Source organism: Pithys albifrons, chromosome 1 (assembly GCF_047495875.1).
Source record: "Pithys albifrons albifrons isolate INPA30051 chromosome 1, PitAlb_v1, whole genome shotgun sequence".
In the NCBI taxonomy this organism is placed as follows: domain Eukaryota; kingdom Metazoa; phylum Chordata; class Aves; order Passeriformes; family Thamnophilidae; genus Pithys; species Pithys albifrons.
Genome location: NC_092458.1, coordinates 36,297,454 through 36,325,263, shown reverse-complemented (window position 1 = coordinate 36,325,263; position 27,810 = coordinate 36,297,454). Strand labels below are relative to the sequence as shown.

At 40.8% G+C, this 27,810-nt stretch overlaps 1 protein-coding gene across 1 annotated transcript in view; it reads left to right on the top strand.

Moving 5' to 3' along the window:
- Positions 1-3,261: 3,261 nt before the first annotated feature.
- GPC6 (glypican 6) overlaps positions 3,262-27,810 on the top strand; it is an 801,791-nt gene continuing 777,242 nt past the window's right edge. The window contains exon 1 of the mRNA XM_071570470.1: positions 3,262-3,646. Within this exon, the coding sequence (XP_071426571.1) occupies positions 3,262-3,646 (385 nt within the window). The remainder of the gene's footprint in view (positions 3,647-27,810) is intronic.

Genomic DNA, 27,810 nt, shown 5'->3' with positions numbered 1-27,810 from the left:
AGGAGGACTTAAAAAAAATTGGAAGTCTTTCCATGACTTGGGAAGCAGACCAGTGTTATAGGGTTTTTTATCAGGTCCGGCTGGAAAAGGACAGATATGGTGTGACCACTTCAAATAGCCTCATAGTGTGAGTCCTGAAATAGGAGAGCTTTTATCTCATGCCTATGATTTGCCTGGTCGAAGGTGTTATGTTTCTAAGGGATAACAAAAGCCAGTGGCTTAGAGTGCGTTCCAACCTGGGCTTTCTTTGGAGCTCTTCCACTTTGTAGAAAATTAATTGCATAGGTACTGAAAACAGACAATGATTCTCCCATGTGATGAGTAGGAAATTTGTTGAAGCCTAGAAATACCTGTGTTTAAAAGTGAGCTCTTGGGAGAGTCGGGCATTCCTTTCACACTCAGGACTACAACACAACTGGCTGTCTAGGCCATTTACATCTGAGCCAGAATTCAAGGGTGGAAATGAGCCTGATTTTCCCATAGCAAGGTTCCCATGTTATATAAAGGTTATATCACATTTCATTGTCTTATGTAAAAGTGCTAATCATACTAACAATGGTATGAATTCAACTGGAATTTGCTAAAAAAGCAGGGGTGAATAAGACCCATTTTTTTTCTCGCAAATATACATTTAAAAAAAAAAAAACACAATTACCTAGAGGCACTCCTGAATTAATCACAGAATCTCCTTTGCTATTTTACGATGATTTTTGCACTTCAAACCAATTTGCTGATTTTCCTATTTGCATATTTGAATCTGTGTCAACTTACTTTCCTGTGGGCTGAAGAAACGTTGAAGAAGATTGGATGGTGGGGGAGTCTGTCATGCTTGACATGTGCTAAGCTAACATTCGGCTTTGACCATAATCTAGAGGAAAGTTGGGGCAATTTAGAAGAAACAAGGTATGGGTAACATTTGTAACACCCTCCTGAGCCTCTCTTGGGGTGAACTGTATATATATCACATGTATCTTACATATAGATCTGTCAAAACTTTTCCACACAGTAAACATACAAGCCTTGCCTAACTTTTCACTAATGCAGGGCGCTAACCTGTACTAACAGCTTGTTATTTGTAGTGGGCTGGTAAAATATTAAGTTCTCTATTTGTGGGTTCTAAAGCAGGGTCTTCTTCCATCCTGTCTCCCAGTAAAGGAGGATTGGTGATAGCACTTGACACTGTTACAATACCAATACACCAGTCCCCAAAACCAGTCCTAGGATGAACTGTGGTATATTGTTATACCTTGAAAGCTAGCTAGTCCTTGGAGCTATAAACGGCTTGTGGGCTGGAAGAAAACAGAGCTCCTTTTGCCAACCTCCCTCCCAGACTGATCTCACTGGGGGTCTGGCACCTGTCCCCTAGCCAGCTCACCATAGGGGAGGTTGGAGGGACAGGTGCTAACTACATCTTTCTGAACAGCTTGCAGGACTCTAAGACCCATTGCTCACCTGCCCCTGCCTTCCCAACACCACCCCCCTCTCCCAGCCAACCCTCTTTGCTAAGAAAACTTTGCTAAGAAAAGGGAGGATAAGGGCTGCACACACAAATACTGTTTAACTTCTGTGTAAACAAGAAGTGTCAGAGCATCATCACTAAGTTAGGTGGGGAAAAAAGAAGGGAGGAAGAAGAAATGACAATGTGGGAGAGGTAAAACAGAAAGGAAGCTAGATAAAGACACAGCGTTGGGTGGGACCAGGCTGTGTACACTGGCCCAGACCTAAAACTAACACTCCAGTTGATGTGCGACTGCAGCAGTATTGGCACCTAATAAATTCAGCCTAATTTGAATGCATCTTGAATTATTATAATGTCATGATATTGCTCTGTGGCTCCTCACTGATGAGTCTTCAAGTTCATGGTCTTTTATCTCTTCTATTGGCATTCTTCACTTCATCGTGGGTCTGACATCTCTCTCTGTATACTTTGGACAAGATATCATACTTCTCTTCAGTACACATAAAATTCACTGCAACCAGTCTTTTACATACTTCTCTTCAGTACACATAAAATTCACTGCAACCAGTCTTTTAAAACTTTAAGTTTTGATTTTCCTATAAAATACTTAACAGAATATTTTTATCTCTCCCTGAGTGGAGACTGAATTTACCCTACAGGAATTTTCTTCACTTCCCCCATTCTGTTCTTTGCAGATGCTCATTTCCAGAAAGGAATTTTATGGGTCTGTTCCCATGCTCTTCTCTACTAGGTTGGCAGGAATTATCCGGATCAAGGGCTGTCTTTCTTGCCTCCTCATTCTTTGTGTGATGCACAGAAACATCTTTCCTTCTCTCTCCTTTAGAGGATGGACTAATCCTCATTTTGTCTTATCAGCTCAGGTATTTATGTGTGCATCAAATAATAATTAATGGGGAAAAAAGATATTGAACCCCGTCCAAACCTGGCACTACAAAGAGCAATCTTTGCTGAGGAGCATCTTTTTTTGACTTCACGCTAACAGGCAATTTGCAATTTTGCGGCTAGGAGCAGCCGGATTCCTGGTGAGGAGGAAGTTTTCGGGGCTTGAGGGTGCTTTTCCTTCCTTCTGCCAGCAAACAGCGATCCACGCCAGGATTTGCTTTCTGCTCCTGTATTTCGGCGATGCATGTTTCTCTGTGTATGTGAGTGTGTGTGAGTGTGTGTGTGTGTGTGTGTGTGTGTGTGTGTGTCCCTGTGTGTGTGTGTGTGTGTTGTGTGTGTGTGTCCCTGTGTGTGTGTCCCCGTGTGCGCGCGGCTCTCCTTCGCTGTGTCTTGTTTCCAGGATTTCTCCCTGCCTGGCTCCGGAGGCTGCTCCAGCGCTGCGCGGAGCAGAGGTTTCCCCGGCTCCCGTAAATACAGGCACACGCATCCAGTGCACCACACGCACGCACACCACACACACACATACACAGACACACACACACAGAGGCACACAGGCACGCTCCCAGCCGCTGTCCAGTCCATCCCCACGCCGGCTGCCTTTCCCAGCACCTCCATCCAGCCCAGCAGAGGCAGCAGGCACAGCTCCGCGGCGGATCTCGGTGCCGCTGCCCCGGGACTCCGCTCGCAGCAACGCGTCCGCGGTTTGAATCTTCACAACCTACAGGCAGATTTTTGCCCTCGTTTTTCCTTTCCTTTTTTTTTTCCTTTGGTTTTGGGGTTTTTTTTGCTTTTGTTTTGGATTTGGATTTTTTTTTTTGGCGTGCGGCAACCGTTTTGCGTTTGGACAAGAAACCGGAGGGGGGACAAGGCTACTGCTCTCCTGCCCCCGCCGTGCGCGCATGTGTGTGTGTGCGCGTCCATCTCCTCCCCACCTCGCAAAAGTTTGCCTGGGCGGCCGGGGGGCTCCCGGACCGCCGCCCCCGCAGCCGGGGGGCGCGGCGGAGGCGCGGCGGACCTCTGGAGGCGGCGGCGCGGGAGTTGCGCGCCGCGCGGGAGTTGCGCGCCCCGCCATGCCGGCGGCGCGGGGGACTGCGCGGCGTTGCGCCCTGGCGGGGCCGCTGCTGCCGGAGCCGCTGCCGCCGCTGCTGCTGCTGGTGCTGCTGGTGCTGCCGGTGCTGCCGGCCGCGGGAGCCGAGGGCAAGGCGCGGAGCTGCGGCGAGGTGCGGCAGGCGTACAGCGCCAAAGGCTTCAGCCTGGCCAGCGTGCCCTACCAGGAGATCGCAGGTAAGGAAGGGGCCGCGGCCGCGGGGCGCGGGCGGGGGCTGCGGAACGGGGACGGCGGTGCCGCCGCCTGGCTGCGCGCACACCCCGCGGGAGCGGGGCCGGGGCCGGGGCCGGGTATGGCGGGGGCGTGTGCCTGGCGCGGAGCGGCTCTGCCGGACCGGGCGGCACCCGGGGGCTTCCCGGCGGAGCGTGTGTGTGTGCGTAAATAATGATTAAATAAACATAGAAACTGAAGGTTTGGGGGTTAAAAAAGGGAAAAAAAAACCCGAGAGAGAACGAGGCGGACGCTGGCAGGCTCAGCCGCGGTTCTGTTCGCCGGCAGAAACTTCTTGAGAGTTGTAGCCGGGCAGCGAGAGGCAGCAGACGTCTCCGCAGTGGCCCTGGACAGGGGAATAACTTTGCCCTCTGCCCGCGGGCACAGAGCGTGAAGGAGGCTGAGGAGGAGGAGGAGGAGAGCGAGGAAGCCAGTCCTGCTCCCCGCCTGCACCCCGCCGCCGCCCCGGACCGGGCAGGTCGCCCCTTGGAGGCGCCGCCGGGCGCCTCTGCTGCAACCCGGATCGAGCGGAGGCAGCGGCTGCCGGGGAGAGGCACCCACTCACATAGATACGCACCCGCTCCGCCGCCCGGGAGTTCGGGCAGCCTGTTACGTGGCTCCTCCGTCTGCTGAAATATGCCCACAACAGGTTATATCTCAGTCCGCCTACGAAGGTGTTTGAAATATTTTTGTTGTAATTTTATTTCCCTGGTTTTCCCTACAACCTCATTACTGTTGTATGACAGAAAGAATAAAAATCTGTCTAGGGCTGATAATCCTTTAGCAATCAGAGAGCATCACAGAAAAGAGAGAAATTATATGGGAAGGCATGAGCTGGGGCTACTTAAATCGGACTGCTTGAGCCCTCAAGGAAGGTTTATGCTTTGCCACTGGCATTTTGCTCTTAGGTCCTGCTATTTGTAGAGTGAATTAGATGCTCCTCCGTTTGCTTGCTTCCTTTTTAAAGTTGGAAGCAGTAGATTTATCTTCCTTGAGGTGAAATAACACAACAGTTATTCACTGTGCAGTATTTAGCACTTTACATGAGGAATGATAAATGTGGAAAATCTCAGGACAGTGAGGCTGGAGTTCACAAAGATACGGGGAAGGTTGTTCTGTGTTGCCAATACAGAACAGACAAGATCTCTGCTCAGCCACGTTGAGACCCACTGATATTCTTTAGGACATGGCAGGAGGGTAAAGGGCTTGTGGGTCTAAGTATTCCACAGGCACCTTCATCCCTCAGGCTTACGAATTCTCTGATCTTTCTGTGCATTTTCCTTTAATTTATTTTCAGGTTGCTCATCAGTTATTTGCAATCATGAAAACTCTCCTGTGAGCAACAGATCCTTTGAATATGCAGTCATGCTTTCCCTTTGCTCACTGTTGCATCAGATGCTTTGAGACAGGGTAGAAGGATATGTTCTCTCCAACCGAAAAAAAAAATCCAGTAAATTTCCGACTTCTAATAACTTTGGGTAAACACTTGTTGCTTTCAGCTCACAGAGAAGATTTATTGTCTCACATATATTTTCTGAATGTACAGTACAAAGCTGACGTGCAATTTTTAAGTAAGCCCAGCATTTGCAAGTTTCTGTTGACATATATCAGTACAGAAAGACTCAGAGTAATTAAATATTTAGTAGTAGTTCAATCCAAAATTACTCCATGGTTTCCTGATAAGTTTCATAAGTAATATCTACTTTTATGATTAAGAAGTACATGATTTATGCAGGTATGAGTTATTTTTTCTCAGCTTCCTATTGAAGCAGTTTGTTTTCTTTGTGGTTTATCTGCTTTGTTACTAGTTGGTGTATCAACTTTTGCACAGTTCTATTTGAAGCTATTCAGGTGCCTGAGGTGTTTGAATACTAGGATTGCAAGGTGTGTTTCGGAGTGTGCTCTTCTTGTACAGTACGGAGAGACTGTGTAATAACTGTTCATGCAGCATGGGCTCTTGTTAATGTGAAAATTTTGTGTTTGTGACCTAGTGCAATACTGGAAGTTAAGTTAAAGCAGTCACTGTACAGGTTTCAGACTTTTTTATTCCGTTTTGTATTTTTCTACCATACTGATTTAGTTCAGGAAGCAATTTGTTACTGTTACTAAAGAAGTGTAGTCTGTCAAAGGCCTCATGTTTCAAGGAGTTCAAAGATTTTTATTTCTGAACAAACTTTGTGTTTTCAAAAGATTTTGCATTAATGGTTTTAAAATATGATGACAACTAATAATGTACAGTGTGGTTTATGTGTTTTGATTTAACATTAATCAAATGTTTTCAGTTGTCATTTGTTTAAAAGCTACTTTCAGGCTAGAACTGTTGAAATGGATAAACTCAGGGCATAGTGTATATGTACTGATGTAAAGAGCTGAAGGATTTGTTTAAATTAGAGAGGTTATGGACACAGAGTTATCTGTTGAATGAAGCTGCAATGCAAGGCTTGTTAGATAACTTCTGTGACATTATTTGTACTGTCACTTTTGAACACGAGGTAGAAATTACAGATTAAAAAAGCTGTCAGTTTTTGCCTCTTAAGGGAAGGTTTTCCTACAGTATTTTTGTTGCATGTGGAATATGTTGCAGTTGGTAGTAATGTAACTATAGTTGTTTGCTGTACTTTTACAGTAATGCTAAATTGTTCAATGTGATTGTATAAAACTTATTTTTAATCAACCTGCTGTGTCTGACGTCTTGTCTGATCACCAAATTCTAGTGCTGTGATCTGCACTGGAGTACATGATATAAAGTTGTTTTCCAACGTAGGTTGTCAAAGTAAGTCCTCTATAAAGGAGCTTTGTCTGGGAGTGGGAAGAGGAAGAAAATTTGAAGTATACATAATATGCTGCTGTGGGCTTGATTCTGTGCATCAGTCACATGCAGGCCCAGAGGCTTGCAATGTGTGCTGGGCTGTCCTTGTAAAATCTGCCCTCACTGAGAGCTGCCGTGGAGTGTTCTGCGTGTGAAGAAGAGTTCTGCTGTGAGTGAGACTCAGGCTGCCGTGACCCAGCGTTCATGAGTGTTAGTGGAGCTCCTGAGGACTTTGAAGGAAATATTTTTGCTGTAGGAAAGTCTGTCATTTGAAAGTTAACACAAAAGAGTCATAGCATATGTCTGTTAGCAATAGTTGTTTAATTCCAACCATTATTTCAGTAACTTGCATCATCTTAAGGGAAGCCATGAAAATGAAACATCAAAGTTAAAGCTGGTGTGTCCCTCAAAGTTGTTTGAATGAAAGTGAATATCTGACTGTTTAAAGTAATGTATTTGTCTGGTTTGTGCTTTTGTACTTCCAGTTGTTCTAGAGATTCTGAAGGGTGAAGGGTGTGGGGTTTTGTGTGGTGTGGTTTTGTTTGGAGTTTGTTTTTTGGTTTTTTGCATGTTTGTCTGTTTGGGGGATTTTTACTACATACCGAATAATGGTTTATTTAGAGAAAGAATAGAAGTATTCTAATAAAGCATCCAGCTGTAAAGGTGTTGAATTCTAAATGCTGCATTAAGAAGTATGTAGGCTTTGTTCTCCTGCACAGATGATGAACAAGGTGAGATTCTGGCAACACAGAGACACCAAAGTAACTAAAATGAAAGCAGAAGCAAACCCTTCATTTTGAAGGTCAGGAGTCACTTGAAATTGTACTTTGATGAATGGGCTTCATACTGGCATAACACAGAGACGTTGACTGAAGTGAACTAGTGAACATATCACAGTTGCTTGTAACCCTAAAGTGATGGTGGTAGTAGTAGTAGTAACACCACCACCACCACCACCACCAATGATGATGATAATGATGATAATAATAATAATAATAATAATAATAATAATAATAATAATAATAATAATAATAATAATACCTTGGTTAGTCATTCATGCAATTGAGCTATTTGTCCAGGTCAGATGATCCCAAGATACTCCTTCTGAATGTTTTGCTTTCCTTTAAGTAGCTCTAAAATGTAGTGATAGGCTGACACAATAGCAGAAAATCCTCCTGATTAAATCTGTATCTAAGCATTTGTTCATGAATACCTTCTTTTACTGTTTCTCTACTGCTGTCACTGAGAGCTGTGTGAAGAAAGTACCTGTAGTCCAGGAGACAGATGGGGGATTCACAGGCACCTTGTATGGTTGCCTCAGCAGTGTTAAAAACCAAACTAATAGCTTTAAGAGTATATTCAGTGCAATTTGTGAAATCTGTGTTGGGCTGTTAGAGATTAATTCAATCCTGGAATCTGTGATGACAATGAAGCTGGACATGGAATTTCATGTAAAATTTGTGCTTTTTTTTTTGTTTTAGCACTGTTGTAACCTCCAAATTGTGTGTGACTGCCTGTCACGTCAGTTTGCAGTTTCAGTAACTGCAGCATCAAGGGTCTCTCTGGTCACCTCCCTTTATGGCCTCCCGTATTTTGCTCTTGTGGGTGCATGGTGCATGCTGATAAATTGGTGTGTGTGTTTAGCTAGGAAGAAGTGAAGCTTTCCTAAGACCTGGCTTTGCTGTCACTTCTGTATGTATTTATTGGTTTGTATGTGACTGATGCCATTAAAAGGAATACAGCTTACGTTGCACATTTAAACCAGAAGGTACTGTTTGTAAGATCAGGACCTTTAAGAAGAAATAGCATGTTTTTAATGCATATGAATAATTCATTTTTGAATGAGACTTTTAAATCTTCGCATCTGGAGTTTCCCAATGTGACTTTATGCTAGAGTATCTTGGAAAGAGGGACTTGAAAGTAGAAAAGGCAATGCTTTAATAAGGAGTGTAATGATGAATTTCAGTGTATTATCTCTAATCATCTTCTTTCTTTCTGTTGTCATTCTGACTTATAATCAAAAAGCATACCTAAAGCTATAGTATTTTCTACACTTCTAAGTGCTAATGTGTTAAACTGTTCTAATACTGTATTAGTACGTATTTCATCATATGCTGTTGTGAAATACTCCTGAAATTAGGTGGTGTTCAGACACCAGAGAGGTCAAGCACTATGTTAAAAGCTCAGGCCATTCTTTTTATATTACTGCAATAAAGAATATATTCATTTCATTTATATTACCGCTTGGCTCTCATAAAAGGTCAGTTTCAGCTGAATGTACAATTACTTGCAAATGGCAAATCTTATAACAAGTGATCAACAATAAAAGCTTTTCTGGGTAATTTGTCTTTAAAACTACCACCTGCCATTTCTTTTGAATGACTGGAGCATCTTGCAGTATCACTTGGAGATCTCTGTCTTAATCCACACTATACATGTAAGAAAACTATGCATTCTAATCTTCCTTTCTGCTTAGTAAAGTAAAAATGCATAATTACATTAAAATTTCTAGTTGAAATAACAGACTTGGTGCTTAAAACTCCATTATGGTATCAAAGTATCAGCACTCCCATTACTAGCAAAATGAAATTACTTTTCCAGTGAACTATGACTGTATGCCCCCTTTTGTACCTGGTTAATGGGTGCAATCTCCCTGGGAGGAGAACCCTTATTCTGTGGTTTTGACCATTCATGCTACCAGACATAATTATTTTAGCAGCTTAAATATGTGTAAAAGAATTAACACTTCTCTACAAATTCCTAAGAGCAGCATATAAAGGTTGATGTTTATAGGCGGAATAGTTGTTACACTAAACAGAGAGAATACATTACAAAGATGCAAAAGGAATTTAAAATGTGTTGCAAAGGGAGGAAAACATATGCCTGGTAAAATTCTTAGCACTTTATTCCTCTGGTTGTAAAAAAGACCTAAAACCTACCAAAGCTAAGGTTTGTTTTCGTCACTACTTACTGCTCTAGAGCTCCTGCACACATCCAAAAAATAAGCTTCCCTAATAAGAACATTTTTTAGGCTGTCACAAAGACCACCAGCTCTCTCCGACAAGCTTCTTTCGGCTAACGTGACCTTTTCCTTTCAGCAAAGTGAAACAGTGGCACTTTGCTCTGTTAAGTGATAGTGGAACACAGAAGACGCAGCATTTGGAGGCAGGTGCTGCCAAAGAGGCACTGGAAGAGGTTCCCTCTGACTGCACAGGTGACAGCAATTCGAGCCCTACTGTGATGCCTGCTGGCAGAGCCAGTCTCCCTGGACAAAGTCAGGGATTATGGATAATGAATGCAGGGAGGACTCCTGTCCCCCCACCCACTGTGAAACCCAGGTGCCCATGGAGAGGCTCCACAGCACAGCCCCAGCCCTGGGATGGTGACCTGCTGGCCACCTGCCCTGGCCCTGATTTTCAGGGACAGGGACAGGGACAGGGACAGGGACAGGAACTGCTTTCATTCCATCAAAAAGAAGCAGCTAGGGCTGATACTTCTAATGCAAACAGCAAATTGCTCTTCAGCTCGCCTAGCCTCTGAGGTCTGTCACCTTGTGCTTCTAATGGCCTTTTAACTGTGTCTCCAGCTGAGCAGCAGATGTAAAGGCTACTGAGCATTCTGAGATGTTGATTTTTTCTCTGGAAAGAAGCATTTCTGCAGATGCTTGACTAACAATGGAGCTTTGGACCTGCTCGCTGACCTGTTGCGTTCAAAATAGCAGGGCAAATCTCCCCAAATAAGTGCAAGTCTCGACTACTTTTAACAGGTGCTGTGTAGGACTGTGGCATTAAATTAGATGTGTTTATGCAATGACACATCATACCTCTGCGAGTGTATGTGTGTGCATGCACAAGTAAAGTCAGTTTCATCTGGAGTGGCTTCAAAGTCACATTTAAGAACTGAAAGAGCTAGAGAAGTTGCACATTACCAGAATAGGTGTTTGTAAACCAGACGGAAACTTTGTTTTATGAGCCACATCTGAACAACCCATGTGCAAACACATGAATGCAAATGCACAATAAAAAACTACACAGGACTTTCATATATGTCAGAAAGATCAAAGGCTAAGTCAGCTATGCTAATCCTACTGTTTGGGAAGTCCAAGTAGTTGAAACCTGATGCTTGACTAGGCAGTAGGTCATGTAACCTGCCCTGTAAGTCAAAAACTAGACCTCTCAGTTGCCAGAAGCAGTTGCTTTGTCAGTCTCCACAGCTTTTGCCATGTCTGTAATATTAGCAATGTACTTCTCTGATATTTTTGGCCGTGTCCCTCTGACTGGTGTTCAGTTTCTAACATACTAGATACTACAGGAAACACCCTTCTGGCATTTCTAGGAGTTGTATTGGAGTGAAGTCAATGCATGGAATGAGGCTTTCACACATCTGGGTATCAGATTGTAGTATGGTATAGGGTGAGGATGTATGTGGATAATGCTGTGGTTGGAGAACTATGGAGGTATGTGGAAGTACTCCAGATCTGGCAAAATGTAGTCTGAATGCCTCACTACAGTTCTTGTGTCATATGTCTGTGGATGGCTTTTGAGTTATGGTATCCCTTCCGACCTTTCAGTTTATCTTTGAGAGCAGTAATTAATAATTAGGAAACTGAAATGGCTTTCTTAAACAGAATTATTGTTTTAGGAAGTGAAGCATAACATTAGATGTTGGATCTTTATGTGCAGCTATCCTACCAAAAGTACAACAGTGATGGCTGATGGTCACGCAGCCAGGAAGGCTCCTGTTAGATCCTACGTACATTTCCTGTAAGTTCAGGATCTAGTTTCCCATGTTCAGGAAATGTTTCTGTTTGAGATGCTCTTGTCTAATTTTTTTTTTTGTGATACCGATCACTAGAGAGTATCCACAGCAGGGCAATGAAGATGGTGAAGGGCCTTGAGGGGAAGCCGTTTGAAGAGCGGCTGAGGTCACTTCGTCTGTTCAGCCTGGAGAAGAGGAGATTGAGGGCAGACCTCACTGCAGTTACAACTTCCTTGTGAGGGGAAGAGGAGGGGCAGGCACTGATCTCTTCTCTGCAGTGACCAGTGATAGGACCTGAGGGAATGGCCTGAAGTTGTGTCAGAGGAGGTTTAGGTTGGATATTAGAACAAGGTTCTTCACCCAGAGGGTGGCTGTCTGGGAATGTGCTGTGAAATGGACCCCATAGAAAGACAGCGCTGAAAGGCACCCTGAATTCTATGAGCCACATACTCATTGTTGGAGTTTAAAATTAGTGCGTTCTCTGTGTGGTTTTGAGTTCAGAGAAGTTCTGTATCCCCTCGCCCCCCCCGGTGGTTTCTGCACCTCCCCGCATTCCTTCCCACTCCCCCACCCCAGGTGTTTTCCTTGCGTTTTTTCCAAATTAGCCACAGCACCATGGAGGTACCGGTGGCAATTCCCCCCGGCTGGGCCCATCCCGCCCAGGCACATCCCCTGCCATCGAGCCACTCGACTCCAGCTGCCACCACCATCTCCCAGTGACAGCGCCATGGCCCCCCGGCCACCACCAGGGAGCGCCGTCACACCTGCTCCGGGCAGTGGGGGCGGCGGCTGCAGGTGGTGCACGGGAGCTGCAGTGTCTGGGACCCGCCAGTGGGTCCGGGCTGGGGCAGCCCCTTCCCGGGGCGCCTTCCCTGTGCTGAGTGGCTGGTAGTGCTCCAGGAATGCACCTGTCTCTTTTTTTGCCCATCCAGTCCCGATCCCTAAGCCCCTATTGGTCTGTTCTCCTGTCACTTGACGGATGTTTCCCCATTGGCTATTTGGGTTGTCAGCTATCCATTCTGCCCCTCAGATTTCCTCTCTGTTTCCAGGACTATGTTCTCATTGGATGTTGTTGGTTACTGACACACATTTCACCCAATCCCTTTTGAGTTTCCACCCCGTTCTAAGCACCTCATCGAACTGACCCCTTATAGGTCGGCTCCTTCCTTTACTAAAGGCTTTTTGGTTTTGTGTGCTATGTTCTCTGATAACCTGTTCCTTCTCAGTCGGTTTCCTTTATGACTGGGCACTGGAACAAGCTCCTCAGGGTAGTGGTCATAGCACCAAGCCTGGCAGGGTTCAAGAAGTGTTTGGATGACACTCTCAGGTACCTGGCGTGTCCCTTGGGTATGGTCCTATGCAGGGCTAAGGGTTGGACTTGATGATCCTGATGAGTTTCATCCAACTCAGCATATTCTGTGGTTCTGTGAGTCTGTGAATTAGCAAGAGTTAACATTTTGGATAAAGTGTTGGTATTTGTGGTTGCAGCATTTAAATCTGGAACAACCATTTTTCTTGCCCAGTAAGTAGATGATCTGTGCTTTGGTTTTGGATAGTCTTTTGTGAAGGTAGCAATGTGTGGCTTTGGAGTCCAGATATACAGCTCTGGATAGAGGTAGTGAGTCTAGAAAAACTTGACTTAGAACCAGGGAGACACTACAGGATAAGAGAATTGTTGGAGAGGGACTGTTACTGGAAGCTGAATGAAACAGGAATGGATGTATTTCTGTCTCTCATTGCTTGCACCACTTTCCATTCATTGTGTTAGGTACTACGACCTTTTACATAGTTAAAGCCCTGAGAGAACGGGAAAAGACTGGAAAACTGCTGGCATGCAAAGATTTTGATAAATAGGATGCCCAGAAGGAAGGAAGCAGCAGTTCTATGTTTTTTGCTTTTTTTTTTTTTCTCCTTTTCAAGTCCCTTCTTGGTCTTGGTCTGTAAAGTCTGTAGATTTATTCTTTTTCTCACTATCTAAGTAGTTAAACATCTCATCTCAAACACATGGTGACAACCTGAGTGACCAAGCTCCAAAATGGAAAAAGCTCTAGTCAAGATGTATTGGTTTCTGTTCTTGAACTGTTCCTACAGAGCTTGTTGCTTTGCTAAGTGGGTAGTTCTCAATAATTCAAGCTCATTATCTAATACGTAATTGTCTCATTGCAGAGATAACAATACAGCTTTTGCATGGTTTTGTCTCTCATAATTTTATGTAACTCTGCCCCATAAGCTGAGAGACCAGGCTATCAGTTTCTGGCTTATACCTCCTTTAAACCTAAAAAAAGTTTTAAAAGGCTTGGGTCCAGACTATTGAAGTATGTTTTTATTTACATCATACTCCACTGTGTGGGAGTTGGCTGTCAGCAAAGTTATTTGTTCCTTGTTCCCTCCTCTGACTGCTTCCCTTGCATAAAGTCTCACTTGCTGACCTGGACTAACAAACTGATCATATAGCTAACCCACCAAAAAAGATCTTGAAGTTGCTTAAGAGTGGGAATGTGTGCCTGAAGTGTTGATGAGAATAGGGGGCTCACAATCTGATGGTGTCTTTCAGGGAGATGTTTTATGATTATCTTGAAACTGCCAGAGGAAGACTGTCCATCTTTTCTCGCGTGAAACGCAGTGTGGCAGTACTATAGTGCTCTTAAAGGTATAGCTGAGAAGAAACTATTAGTGGCTGAGCATGCTTGACTATTATCCCACTTCTGTGCTTGGATTTCTAGCTCCATCACCAAAATTTTACAAACCATGATAGTAAAGTCATCTGTTCTTCAAAGTCGTTGAGGCTGAAGGAGCTTGCTGGGATGAGGGATTGTACTGCAAGGGCTTCACTGTGTTAGGGAAACTCTTGTTTGTTACCATGTCACTGTGTGTGTTAGTGTGGTCAGTTTACTGGGTGTCCTCTGATTTTATGGCAAGTTAAAATTTGGGGCTTAGGAGGCAAATGGATGAGATTATTAGTTTATATATTGCTATTTATTGTTGTTTTCATGTTTCAAATCTTTTCTACACCTGAGGGTGCCCATTTCCGGCTATATGTACCTTTGATACTGCAGTTGTGCTCATAGTAGCTCTGAAGTATAAATTGTTAAAAGCAGTGGCAGAATGCTTCATTGCATGTCCTAAGTGTCCAGTTGTCAGTCAGCAGACTTCAGAAGCTGTTGCATTGTTTCTAAATATCTTCTAAGTTCCCTCCTTTTTAAATGAGTGCTTCTCCTGAAGAAGCTTAAACAACGCAGTGGCAAATCAAAGGCAAGGACTGATGAACACCCAGTGTCCAGCGGTTAAATCTGATCTGTTTTCCATCTTTTCTCTTAAAATTATGTAACATTTCTCAAAGAAAGGAGCTGTAAATACAAACAGTGACTGCATCTTCTTTAGTTGCACGGAATTGATTCACAGCATAACACATAATACAAATATTTATTTCTCTAATACTAGCTTTTGGCTTTACAACTTTAACATATAAGATGTGTACGAACAATTTAGGGTCCTTGGATGAGAATAGCTGTATATCATTTCATCTATCAGCATCATCTCTGTTGTAGAGAAATATGGAAAATATCTCTTGAATGGTTCTTTACTCAGGACGTATTTCCTTTAACCAGCTAGAGTCATGGGAAGTTACAGTGTTCTTATCTGGTCCAAACTTTGCATAGTATGCATATATTTAAAGCTGTTTCAAAAATGTAAAAGAAGATGCCAAAGCTGACTGGCAGTAAAACCTTCTTTAATGAAATAATTCCTGTTTTGTGAAGTAGTCTACCCTTGGTTAGCAGTCCTATTGCCAAAAATAAAGCAGAGAAGACAGATAATGCAAGTCAAAATTGCAAAATACGTTTTGTTGGCTCAACAGAGGTTTAGATGTTTCTGTGCAGAAATCAAAATCTAATTTAAAAATGAAGGTATTTAAAAGAATTGTGCAGGGGACATTTATTTATTAAATTGATGTCAAGCCAGGAGCAATATTCTTTTACCATAGCTGTTCCAAGAGATGGTTTGTTGTGCTGACTATGGGCTGGCAATGACCATTGTTAATTGAATACCTGGAACATAACTAAAATGCATTGATTAAATGCAAACACCTGTCTTTGGCATGTAGCATGGCTGATGAAGTGGAAAGACTCCCAGAAAGGAATTCCTGAAATTGAATGCTGAAACACTGATTAGCTTGTTCTTAAAGCTGCTCTTCAGAAGTCCTGTACTGGTTTTTTGAATGAGAACTCCTTTTTCTTCTGTAACTACTGAGACAGCCAGTATTTCTTCATGAGACTTACACAATCTTAACACTATAGTTTTGTACATACTGTTTAAGCCTTTATTACATAAACATCCAATGTAATGCAAATAAATATGCTACTTAATTTTTTAATTGTCCTTCTAAAAAAACACCAGCTTCATATCCTCGTGAGATTTACAGTAATTGATGGATTGTTTGTGGATACATCTTGGTAAATTAGTGATTTAAAGTCTCAGTTTGCTTTTTAAAGCAGCTCCAGCTGGACACTGTAAATCATTGTCTAGAGCACAATCTCTGCTCAGTACAAAAACTGGCCAAACCACAAAATCTTTCCACCTCGTATACCAAAATCTGGTTGCTGGCGAATACTTAAAGACATAAATACAGATCATTCCTGAAGTAAAGTTTTTCTGTATCTGATGAACAGACTTAAATTGCTCTTCTCTCATGATCTGCCCAACAGATTAAGGCCATCTCTTCAACTGAGAAGAATGCACAGAAGTATTATGTCCACAGTGTGTGGACACATTCATATACTCAAGTACCAAACAACCCCTTATGTTCAAAAAGTCTGCTGAGATTGTATCATACACCAGAAACTTTTTTCCAAGGTTATTATAACACTGTGGGTAACTTTTGGTTTATAAGTGATGTCCAGTTGTCTTTTTAATAGTTGCATAGTTTTCTTCTCTTTGTTAATTTTTTCTTCTTTGGTATTTTAGAGTAATTTCCATTTTCCGGTGACAGGATGGTCACTGCCATTACCTCCGTGCCTCATGAACCTCAAACTAAATATGCTTTTGACTGAAGGGGAAATGCTACAGAAGTTCCCCGTCCTTTGTAGCTGAAAGAACAGCAAAAATCAGAGTCAATCAAATTGTGTGGTTAAGAACAGATTCATCCAGATTTTAGTCTGTAATGCTGAACAAATCTGATGTTGGCCCATAAACTTCACTTGGGTTAAAGAATCATGCATGTCACTTTGCTATTGACTTATATGCTTTCAGGTTATTTTTTATAGTCCTTTCACCATCATTATTGTACAGCACAGACAATAAACCTTTCTAGAAAGACTAATGGCATTGGCAAATTAGGGTCATCATCATTTTAATGGCTGATACCTCAGTGCTTTTTTTGTTCCATTCCGTGGCTTGCCTGATGTTCGAAGGTGATCAACCTGTTGCATGCAGTGACTGTTCAGATGAATCATGTGGAAAGGACTGATATTAACAGAATAAAACTTCTCAAAATGGAACTTACAGATTCTATACCTTTGTGTTAATCCAATATAGAGATACAGACGTACAATCTTAATTAGTTTAAATGGGTGAATATGAGATAAGCTATTTAAAATTTTCAACAGTAAGCATTTGGGGAAGATGATAGTATCAGCTAGGAGCTACATTTTTTGATTAATACATATTTGTATTTTTGACGCTCTATTATGAAAGGAAAATTTCTAAATATTATTAATATTTATTCCACAAATATTTGTCTCATTTTTATTTCATCCTGCTAATCACGTGGACCCCTTTGGAACAAAGGAAATTACTAAGTTGTGTTTGATATAGCAGGAGCACAGTATTCAAAGAAACTTTTATGAAAAAAGTGTCCTGGTCTAATTTTAAAAGTGAGCTGCAGGCATGCCTTTCAACAGTGAGGAGCTAATTTGCAAAGGCAAGCTAAAGAATATGTTCTGAACATTTTCTCAGTTCCTTCATTGGCCACTTGTCTTTTCTAAATGATTCTTTTCCATTCTGTTGGGAATATTTCATGTTTATGCTACGCAGACACGTACAAACATTCCCATTTCAAAAGAAGAAAAAAAATCAGTTAAATCAGTTAAATTTTTAACATTACTTGTCATTCCTGGAACACTTATTGCTTCTACAAAGTGTTAGGCCAAATTGTTATATTTACCGATACAGTCCCTTATTTTTAAGCAGCTTCCTGCCTTGCAGAATAAAGTTTTCATATTGATGCTTAAGGCTACAGGACACAGTGAATGAGGGAAATTAATCAGAATAAGAGAGTAATCAGCCAGTGAATGTTATCTAGGAGGTAAATCCTGTGTGTGATGCTGATGAGTGAGTTGAGACTGCACTCCTCACCTTTGGAGAGAACATCTTCAAGGCCCTTTTTGGAGGGATGTATGCCATCTTTCATTTTGAAGCGATTTCACTGTGCATAAAGAGTATCATGTGATAAGAAGAAATAACAGAACAGTGCAGAGGGACTTTTTACAGGGACATGTAGTGATAGGATGAGGGGGAATGGCTTTAAGCTGAAAGAAGGTAGGTTTAGACTAGATATTAGGAAGAAATTCTTTACAGTAAGGATGGTAAGACAATGAAAAAGGTTTCCTGGAAATGTTCATGGCCAGGCTGGATAGGACTTTGAACAACCTGGTCTAGTGGAAGGTGTCCCTGCCCATGAGAGGGACATGGAAGGGCTTGGAACTAGATGATCTTCAAGGTCCCTTCCAACTCAAATAATTCCATAACCCTGTGATTCTAAGGTAGATAAGGTGTTTGGTTTTGTGCCTCTTTGTCAGCACATCAGAGGACCCTATTTTGAAAGAGATGAAACATTCTCACCAGTACAACAAATGCATAAATATTTTTGTGAAAGATAGCTACTGGAAAACAGATGGAAAGCAGCATCCTGGATCTGCAACCCCTCTGTGAGGTGAGGACAGGCTCCATTCAGTTAGATGGTTTCTTCACTGAGTTTCTGTCCAAGAAATAACTATTGCACTCAAAGCAAAAGTATTCTAGTAGAAAAGGTTGAGAGCAGGATGTCAAAATTGTTTTTCTTTGACAAGGAGAACCTTGTCTACAGTAAATCTATTTAAATATAATGTGGCTTTGTAGGCTGCCCTTGCTACTTGATCTTGAAGCTTCTCTTAATAAAAAGAATAATCAACTTGAAAATTGGTCAGCATGGAAGCGGCGTGTTTTAACCTTACTTTCCCTCTTGAGGAATATTCAAACAATTCCAAGTTTCTTCCTGTGCTGATAATTTTATTTATTATTTATCAAATACTAGTTTATAATCAATCAGAAATTACCTAAAAGATGTTTGAAAATTGCTTTGATTTATTGCATAATCGTATGTGGGATTTGATGAGAAACTCATTTCTTGGGCCACTAAATCACAAGTTAGACAAATTACAATGAATTATGAGTTTCTGTGACCTTCTTCTGGTTTATCAGTACAGGTAACAGTGAAAATGAGCATCTACACCTTGAAATGTGAGGTTCTGTAGGGGCTGAATTGAGTTAACACAGTTCCTGGTGTAGGTGGCTGCTGACCCTCTGAGTTCTGGTTTCCCAGACAACTCAGGCCCTTTTGATATATTTGGTTTGGTCCAAGCAAGTACATGGCCTCAGAAGGTGCACATTTCCTGCTCTCATGGGGCAGGATCCTTAAAAAGTGATGCCAAGTTGGCTTGAGAGCCTATGCAGAATTATTTTCTATTCTCTCCATGTGTGAGTCTTCTGTGGAAAAAAAAAGGTTAACTATTGAAAGTGCACATGATTAGTGTTAAAGGTGGCATTCAGGTAGGCTATATTTCCAAAAATGGGTTGATTATTCCTAAAACATGTGCATGAAACAGAAAGCATTCTTGGAAGATGTTCTTATTCTCCTGTTGGAGGGAGCAGGTTGTAGAGCAGAATGGTTCTTCATAGACCCCACTAAAGGGTTTAACATTTTGCATTCCATTTTTTTTTTTAAAGAATAACAGTATTTTAACAATAACACTGTAAAGGCAAACAAAAAATATTCCATGGAGAGTCAGCAGCAGAAATCTTAAGTGTTCTCTGCTGAAGATGCAGCTATTCTCCTAAGGTGTTCCACTAAGGTTAAGGTAGAAGAAAGAGGTCTTGGACATCCTGTGGGTTCTGTCCGTTTCCACTACAGGATTTATTTGCTTTCTGAGCCTAGACACAAACTCAGCACTGGGAATAGCAGCAGCTTTAAAATTTTCTCCTGGGGTAATTGTTTGACTTTAAAACCACCTTAGAAGGTTGCAAAGATATTACTGGCCAACAGGCACAAAATAATTTGATATAAATCTGAGCCATAGGTTGCTGTTAGAAACCACCAGGATAATGAGTCAGTTATAGAAAAAAACAGTTCATTATTTTTTAATTGGGATGCTTTTCAAGAAGTCCAGGGTCTGCTCATCAAAATGCAAGAGGTGTCGCCAATGTTGTAAAGTTTGAGGAAATTAAGTTCTGATGAATTTCATACAGTGCTGACCCTCATGAATGAGTTTTTCTACCCCTTCAAATGTCTTCTCAGGTGAAAAACAACACAAATGTCGATTTAAGCAGTATATAAATATGAACTGAAGTAAGTACTTAAAATGAGACTTTAACAAGACCAAAAGCATTTTGGCAAGATTATTTCAGGGAACAGTTAAAATAAATGAGAACAGCTTTCCTTTGTGATTAACACCATTATGTTCTCATCCATTCATGACATTATGTTCATTCAGGATATTATATTCATTCAGGACTTATACAGCAATTTTCAGAGGAGCTGTATAACAACAAAATGAGAAAAGCAGTAAAGGCATATAACTAATAATACATTTCATATTGAGAGAAATTGGGATGCAGAGTGGGCTGGGAGGATTTGGGCACATCTATATTCAGCTTACTTCAGAACTGTGATGTCGGCAGATGTAGGAACTAAAGAATCATTTCTCGTGCTATTGCATAGGTATAACCATGAAAAAGGAGGTGAGTATTTCACGGAATGCTGATGAGTGGACTTACAAGGCTTTCTAAGATTTTTTTTTGCTTTCACTTTCAGTATGAATTATCTCCTTGTTACCATCAATCCCAAAAAGAAAACCAGGATCAAAACTCCCTTACAAAGAATTTTGTAGTCATTTGTTAGGGGCTTAGTTAATATTGAACTCAAAAGTGAGCATGACACTTCTGTCACATATCTTAACTCAGCATTCCTGACTGACTAACAACTGCATCAGTACAGGATGATGCCTTTCTGAAAGTCCCTCCCCTTAGTGTCTTATCATTTGGTCCTTCCCTAAACATCCTAAAAGTTTCCAGCATCTCCATGGTCCCCATAGCACATCTCAAAATATTTGATATAGTCTCAAAATGCTTTTCCCTCTGCACCAATCGGCAGACCTTTACTTCTGTACACAATTACCCTCTTTCATGTGGACAACTTGCTGGGAAAGGAGTTTCTTTTATTGACTTGTCTTTTGTTTCATATGAGACATGACAGTCTCATCAAGAAATCATTCCCCTTGGGCAGTCAGGAGAAGATGACTCAGTGTCCTCTGGTTTTCAATGACTATGTTAGAATTCCTCCACACTTATTGTTTCCTTGGCCCTTGCCAGGAGTCAGTATTTAATTTTTGTTGCCTTTATTATACATATAACCTCACAGTAAATAACCAGCAGCTTAACTCCATGTCACTTTTTTTTTCCAGTCACTTGATCTTTTACTAATGGTTTATTGGATTTTTTTGGTATGTGTCCTGCCCCTGGCTCTCTTCTTCCTCCCCACCCCAACCCCTTTATTAAAACTGCCTTAATATTTTGCTTCTGCAACTCCAAACTGTGGTTTTATCTGCCAGTTACTCAAAAGAAGATATCATTTAGTTCAGTCTTCTTACATTTATGATTAAGCCTCCTTTCAGTGCACTTTCTGTCAGCCTCTTTTTGTAGCGCTGTCTTACCTTGTCAGGCACAATCTCCATTTTATCTGTATCTCAGAAAATCATATGAGGTCTATCATTACAGCATCTCTGGACTGGTTGATACATTACTGATTTTTACCAAAGTCTGTCAAAACTTGGATTTTAGAATGGCCAGGACATCTTTCTTTGCCCAGAATTTTATTTCCCAAACTACTTATTTTGAAAGGTTATTTTCTCAAAAGTTAAACCATATGTAAGAAACTTTCTGGCCTTGGAGATATGGAGAGGAGTCCAGTCAGTTCAGTCTTTGAAAAGAAACAAAGAATTGGGGAGCAAAAGCATGAGGCACACAAGTTTGTTTATGCAGAGCTATGTAAAAATAGAGGAATATAGGCTGAGTCTAGCAATGTCTGCTGGAGCTAAAGAAGTAATAACTAAAGTAATCTTTTATAATTTTAGTGTGTGTTACTACAGCAATTTTGCTTAAGTTTGGACAGTACCAGAATCTTGTTTACAAACTCTGATTTTATGACTCATCTGTAATTAGTGCCTGTATTTTATTCTTAGACTGTGACACAAACCCAGTGGAGTTCCCATCCTTTTTGAAAAGGGATATGAAAGCCATTAGCTGTCCCTTCATGTACCGGCCACAGGAGAGGTCCCAGGAGTTTTCTGCTAAAATTCTCATACACCCACAAGAACTGCAGAGGCAGCTTTCATGACCCAGGAGAAAGGGCATCTCTCTGAGGACTACAGGTAGGAGATGACAATGGCTTCACAGTGGCCCCTTCACTCTGACATGAGATCAGTCATAATAGAATCATGTCATGGCTTGTACTGGAAGAGACCCTAAAGATCACCTTGTTTCAGGCCCCCTATCATGGGCTGGGACATCTTTCACTAGACCATGTTGCTCAAAGCCTCATCCAACCTGGCCTTGAACATCCACGGCTTCTTTGGGCAACCTGTTTCAGTGCCTCACCACCCTCAAAGTAAAGAGGTCCTTCCTAATATCTAATCTAATCCTACCCTCTTTCAGTTTAAAGGCATTCCTCCTTGTCCTATTGCTACATGTCCTTGTAAAAAGTCTCTCTCCCTTTTAGGTACAAGAAGGCTTCTATAAGGTTTCCCTGAAGTCTGCTCTTATCCAGGCTGAAAAACCCCAACTCTCTCAGGCTGTATTCATAGGAAAGATGCTCCAGCCCTTCTGTGATCTTCAAGGCCTTCCTCTGGACTTGTCCCAGCATTTAAATGTCCTTATGAGTCGCAACTGTAATGAGCTTCTCTGGCACCTCAAGTCCAAGTGGCTGTACTCCAGACACCAGTGCCCTGCAGCCCATTTGCAGATGGTGTGGTGTGGCCCAGGTAGGTGTGGATGCCCCACCTGAGCTGATGTACATTGAGTAACTGCACCTCTTGCCTTATGAAGTACTTTGATACTCTGGGGAGGATAATGCTCTGTAGAGTAGGGTGTTAGGATCACTCTGAATTTGGGTAAAACATGACTTCAAATAAAGATATTAGAAATGAGGGATTTATTACTTTTCCTCATATTTGAAGGAGGGAGAAATATTAGTAGGAAACATCAGTACAGATACATTTTTGCTTCTCAATCATCAGCACTTTGGAAAGAATACAGACAAAAGAAGAAAAGAGCAGCAGCAAGACAGAAGTGGTGGGATGTGCTGAAAAGCACTGCCTCTGCCATTCGGTTATATTCAGAAAAGTCAAAATCCACTTCAGAGTACAGGAATTAAAAATGACAGTCTGCTAGACTGAAGCCTGACAAAGCTGCGGTGAAAATAAACTAGCTCCAAGCAAGACACTGCTCATCTACCATTTACCATGATGTTGACTCTTCAGATAAAAAGCATGATACTGTATTTGTGGAGTGGAAAATTATTTTTTTTCATTAGCATCGCAGTTTTCAATGCCATTATTTCACAATTACTCCACCAAATTTGGAGTAGTGATATATTGTATTGCCAGTAGCTTTTTTATCCTTTTGAATGGTACTGAAAAGTGATCAGCATAATAAAATCCAAATATAAAATTTATATGAAATTGCCAAAGCTTTGGTTTTTGTTTTGTTTTAAACAGATGCATGAGTTTGAGGAAAAAAGTTTGTTTTGTTTTGTTTTTAAGAAATACAAATTTTGTTTTGTTTTTAAGAAATACTCTTTTTATTACAAAAATGAAAAAGTGGAATTTTTGATGCAGAGGAGGGAGTATCAGAATAAGCTAAAAGTAGGGAACACCAGAGGCAAATACAACTCCTAAATCAGTCTAAATCAGGACTGTGCAAGCACATAGTGTGTAGCACCACAGGGCTAACTGATCTGTTTACTGCTACTTTAATCTGCTTTACTGGCCTGTATGTGGTCAACAGGCACGGCCTTTATTTGTTGACATTTTTTATGTTAACTGTACTTTTAGTAGCAACAAATAAATGCAAATTTTAGGAGAGAAACACCAAAACGCCTTTTTAATAGTGTAAATAAAATGTAGCATATTATGATTATAACCAGATGTGAAAAGCATTACATCAGCAAAATTATTCTTAGCGTTATATGCCAAGGTTAACATTAAATATTGGTGGTATTCCTCACAACCTTTTTTACCTGTGACTAATTTGTCTTTATAATCATGATAATAAAAAAACACATGGTAAAGATAGTACTATTTTAGTAACTCAGGCAGAATAGCCTTGAGTTTTGCTTTTTGCATCATGCTGTATATCTGTAGAACATGGAAACAGTTTATTAAAAAGATTTTCCTTGCAGAAAGTTGGTAGTTACTACTGATGCAGATCCTGGATACAAGTGATACAAATAATGAACCAGGTATTGTGCTGACTGTTGTTTTGAATCTATTTCTTGCACTACAATTCAGGAGCAGATATTGGTAGAAAAAGCTTTACTTTAAACAGAGCCAGAGCAGAGTCCAAAAAGAAATGTGCTTGGATGCTCATTTGTGATAGGATCAAAAGGAAAGCAAATGGGAAATAAAGACGAGGGTGAGGGAGAAGAGTCACTCCATAACAATGTGCACCAGCACTTGGAGGGAAGTGGAGGTGAAGCAAATGTCATGTGGTAGCTTCCCTTTGGATATGAATCTTTAGTCTGGTTTGGGGGTTTTTTGCATGTTTTTGCACATGAATTTGGTAGAATTCTATTTGCTTTCAGAATCTCATCCAGTACGAGTGCCTGTTGTAGCATTCCTGACAGTATTCCTAGTGTTTGAATTTTATGGCTTAGTTCCTTCAACAAATATTCTATGCAGCTGCTTTGATTTTCATAATTATTCACTCAGTCAAGTACATTTCTTGAAGACTGAAATTGTGAAATGTAGAGCATTCATGATCCCATAAGGAAATGGCAATTTTAAATGTTTTGATTCTCAGTATATGCTCCTTCTTTGAAGAGAATGTGACCACGTGAAAAAGAACAAAGAGCCATGCTCCAAGGTGCTTTCCATTTAATGATAGCTTATGGAATATTTTTTATATCTTCTGAATGTATTAAGATGTCATTCAGTTTCCAAATATGCAAATATGGAACCTAGAAGGACTTTGTTAATAATTTAGATACTAAAATCTTAGAGAACAGTTGAGGCAGTGTCTTTTTAGGAACCTAAGACCAAAACCCATAAAAACAGTCCCCCTTTCCCAAACAGTTGCATTGGCTGTTTTGGGGCAGGAACTTCAACTTCCTAGCAATGAGTCTACTGAGGTGAAGAAATGCTATTATCCTGTATATGTTTATCACTCAAAACCAAGTTCTTGGCATTGTAAATCCAGCTGGATTTAGGCATCTGCTTAATCAGGTTTATAAGCAGTCCTTTGCCTGGCATTCTGGTGTATAGGTACCCTGCTGTTTCCCTTGGAAATATGTAGGGTTCTATGGTCTTTATGTTTTCTTTTTTTCTTGTTATTGTACATGAAAAGAAAATTTGTAGTTATTTGTAGTCCATGGAGAAGGGAAGACATCTGATTAAGATGTTCCATTTCCTTCCCTGGAAGCATTCAGAGAACATACCTGCATTAGCATTTCAATATAAATTAGGAATGTGCTTTTGAAGCAAAGCCCTTCACCATCTCTACTTGCTGTGCATGGATTCACATCACAAAGTGGTCTTAGAGAGCACAAGATGGACTTTTTTTTTGCTAACCAGGAGGCATGCCCCAAGCATTACCAGATAATCAAATTCATCGGCCCAGATAGAAATAAATCCAAAGCTTTTAATATGTTTAGTGTGGATGTCCAGTTCTTATCACCCATACTTTATCTTAAGGAGTTGCTTCTATTGAACTGTGCTGCTTGCTGCTGTAGGTGCAAGCACAAATTTCTTCAAAGTTTTCTCTCTTTTAGCTACAGGGCAAGTCTGAATCCTCAGCATAGCAGGCAGAATCACTCTGCTGCAGGAAGGTGCCTAAATATGAGGCACTAAAATGTTCACGTTAGCTGTCTAAAAGTAGGTGATATAAATATGGTTCATAGAGTTTATATTATAAAATAGAGCGAGGCAGTGCAGGCAGCAGCTGTTTGTCAGTTCTTGTTTCAGTCACCTTTGGTGAGTTATTCTTCTTTACACAGAATGTTATGGGGATCACACCTCATCTGTGCTAATGTAGCTCTTGACTGCTTTTTCTTTAAAAAGACATGATAATATTACAGAAAAATACAAACCAAAAGAAAACAGGCAAACCCTGCCTTCTTTTTGGAACTCAGTCTTCTCCACAGTTGCATTCAGCTGCTTGCAATCACTAGACTAGTGCAAAATAAATACTTCGATCTTGTAGTAGGACTATTAAGTAAACCATCTAAATTGTTACTAGCATTAACTCCTGTTTTCAAGCTTGTTCTATCAAAAGCTATTTGGTAAATCTTGTTTCACTGTCAATTTAGATATTGTTATTCCCTCCCAGAAAACACAGTATTTTCAAAAAATAGTTTACCAGTATGCATGTCTCATGTCAATAAATCAAGTATGGAATGGTACAGGCTTTAGTGATGGACTTTCCTGTAACTTACTGATTCTCATAGCATTTGTAGCATATATTTCTACTTAAAACACTAAAGGTAGGTTCAAGGGGGTAGGTAAGATCAAGGAGGGAAAAAAAAAGACAATATAGAATTGTATTTTTAGGAATTTGGAGTTATAGCAGCAAGCATTAAAAATTTTAACTAATTAAGATTGTTGCAGGAGCTTTGTTTAGCTTCCTTTTATCTATGAATAAAGATAGTACTAGCAGTATAATCATGCACAAGTGCTCATACATGATCAATGGTATTTATACAATTAATTACTTTCTCTGTCATACTAGATCATATTCAGATTTTGTTCTGAAGATAAGCTTTAAATATTTTTACAGTATTTTCTCTCACAACTACCCTATGTGGAAACTTAATTAAGTACTTTTATTTTCACAATATTTTCTGAGATAATTGCTTTCCTTTTAAAGGTGAGAAAGAAACAGAGTTTTAAAGATTCAGATGCTCAGCTTGTGTTGCAAGAGTACTTAGCACTTTACATTTTCAAAGCATCACTAACACTGTTTTCAGCTGCGGTGTCCAAGCAGAGCTTGTGCATATTGGACTCCATTGTGTCTGGTTTTGGATACCAGAAAGAGATTAATGTCAATGGAGAATCATTTGTGAAAGTTTGGCTGAGATGCAGGAAACTGTAGGAAGAAGAATGATGCAAAGAGTTCTCCATGGAAATGCTCTCGTACTCATGAGATTGTCCTTTCTCTAGCTGCAATTCCCGTCTCCATTCACTAAATGGTTTCCAATTTTGGCAGAAAAACCCAGCAGGCTTTTGTCCTACAGACTGAATGCTGCCCAATCTTGCTTATTCTAAATCTACTTTAGTCCTATACCATTCACTGTTATGATACATATGCATTCAGGACAGTAGGTATGATTTTATCATATGAATGTTTCATTTCTTAACTTTCTCCACGATCTTTAAAGAGGACTTCTTTGATGTGTATAAAAGTTACAGTGAAGGTGCCTGAATTTAGACTTTCTCATTGCCATGTCATCTTTCTGTACAACATTCCCTCCACATCTGTTTCCCTGTGGGCGTTGTTCTGCCCAAATCACATCTTGGTTCATTTAAAAAAAAAAAAAGGACCTTTTGTACTGTGATGAATTTTCCTGGTATTCATATAGTAGTAGATTAGTCAGAATTGTATTAAAACAGCCAGGGAATATGATGACATTCATTGAAAAATGTGAGATCAGCTGCACACTTAAGTGTTCTGCAGCTTTGACTGGTTGATAAGATTGGAAGATATGCTTCTAATGATACCCAAACAAGCATCACTAGGTACACTATGGCACTCTTGACCTAGCAAAGTTAGGAGGAACCTTAGAAGGACATTTATGGGGCAAAAAATATATACATGGTGTTCACTTTGATTCTTTTGAGCATCTGAGATGGATTCATGTCCATATATGCATGAAGAGAGTAGTTTGGGGTATGACTCACTGGTCCTCTTTTTGAAGCCTCTTCTGCTCCAGGACTGTCACTAGGGGATTAAGAGACAACTAATGTGAAAAAGCAGTTTACAAATACAGTGGAATTGTCAACAGACTAGGGAAGGCACAATTGAAGAACGAATGCTTGGTTTATG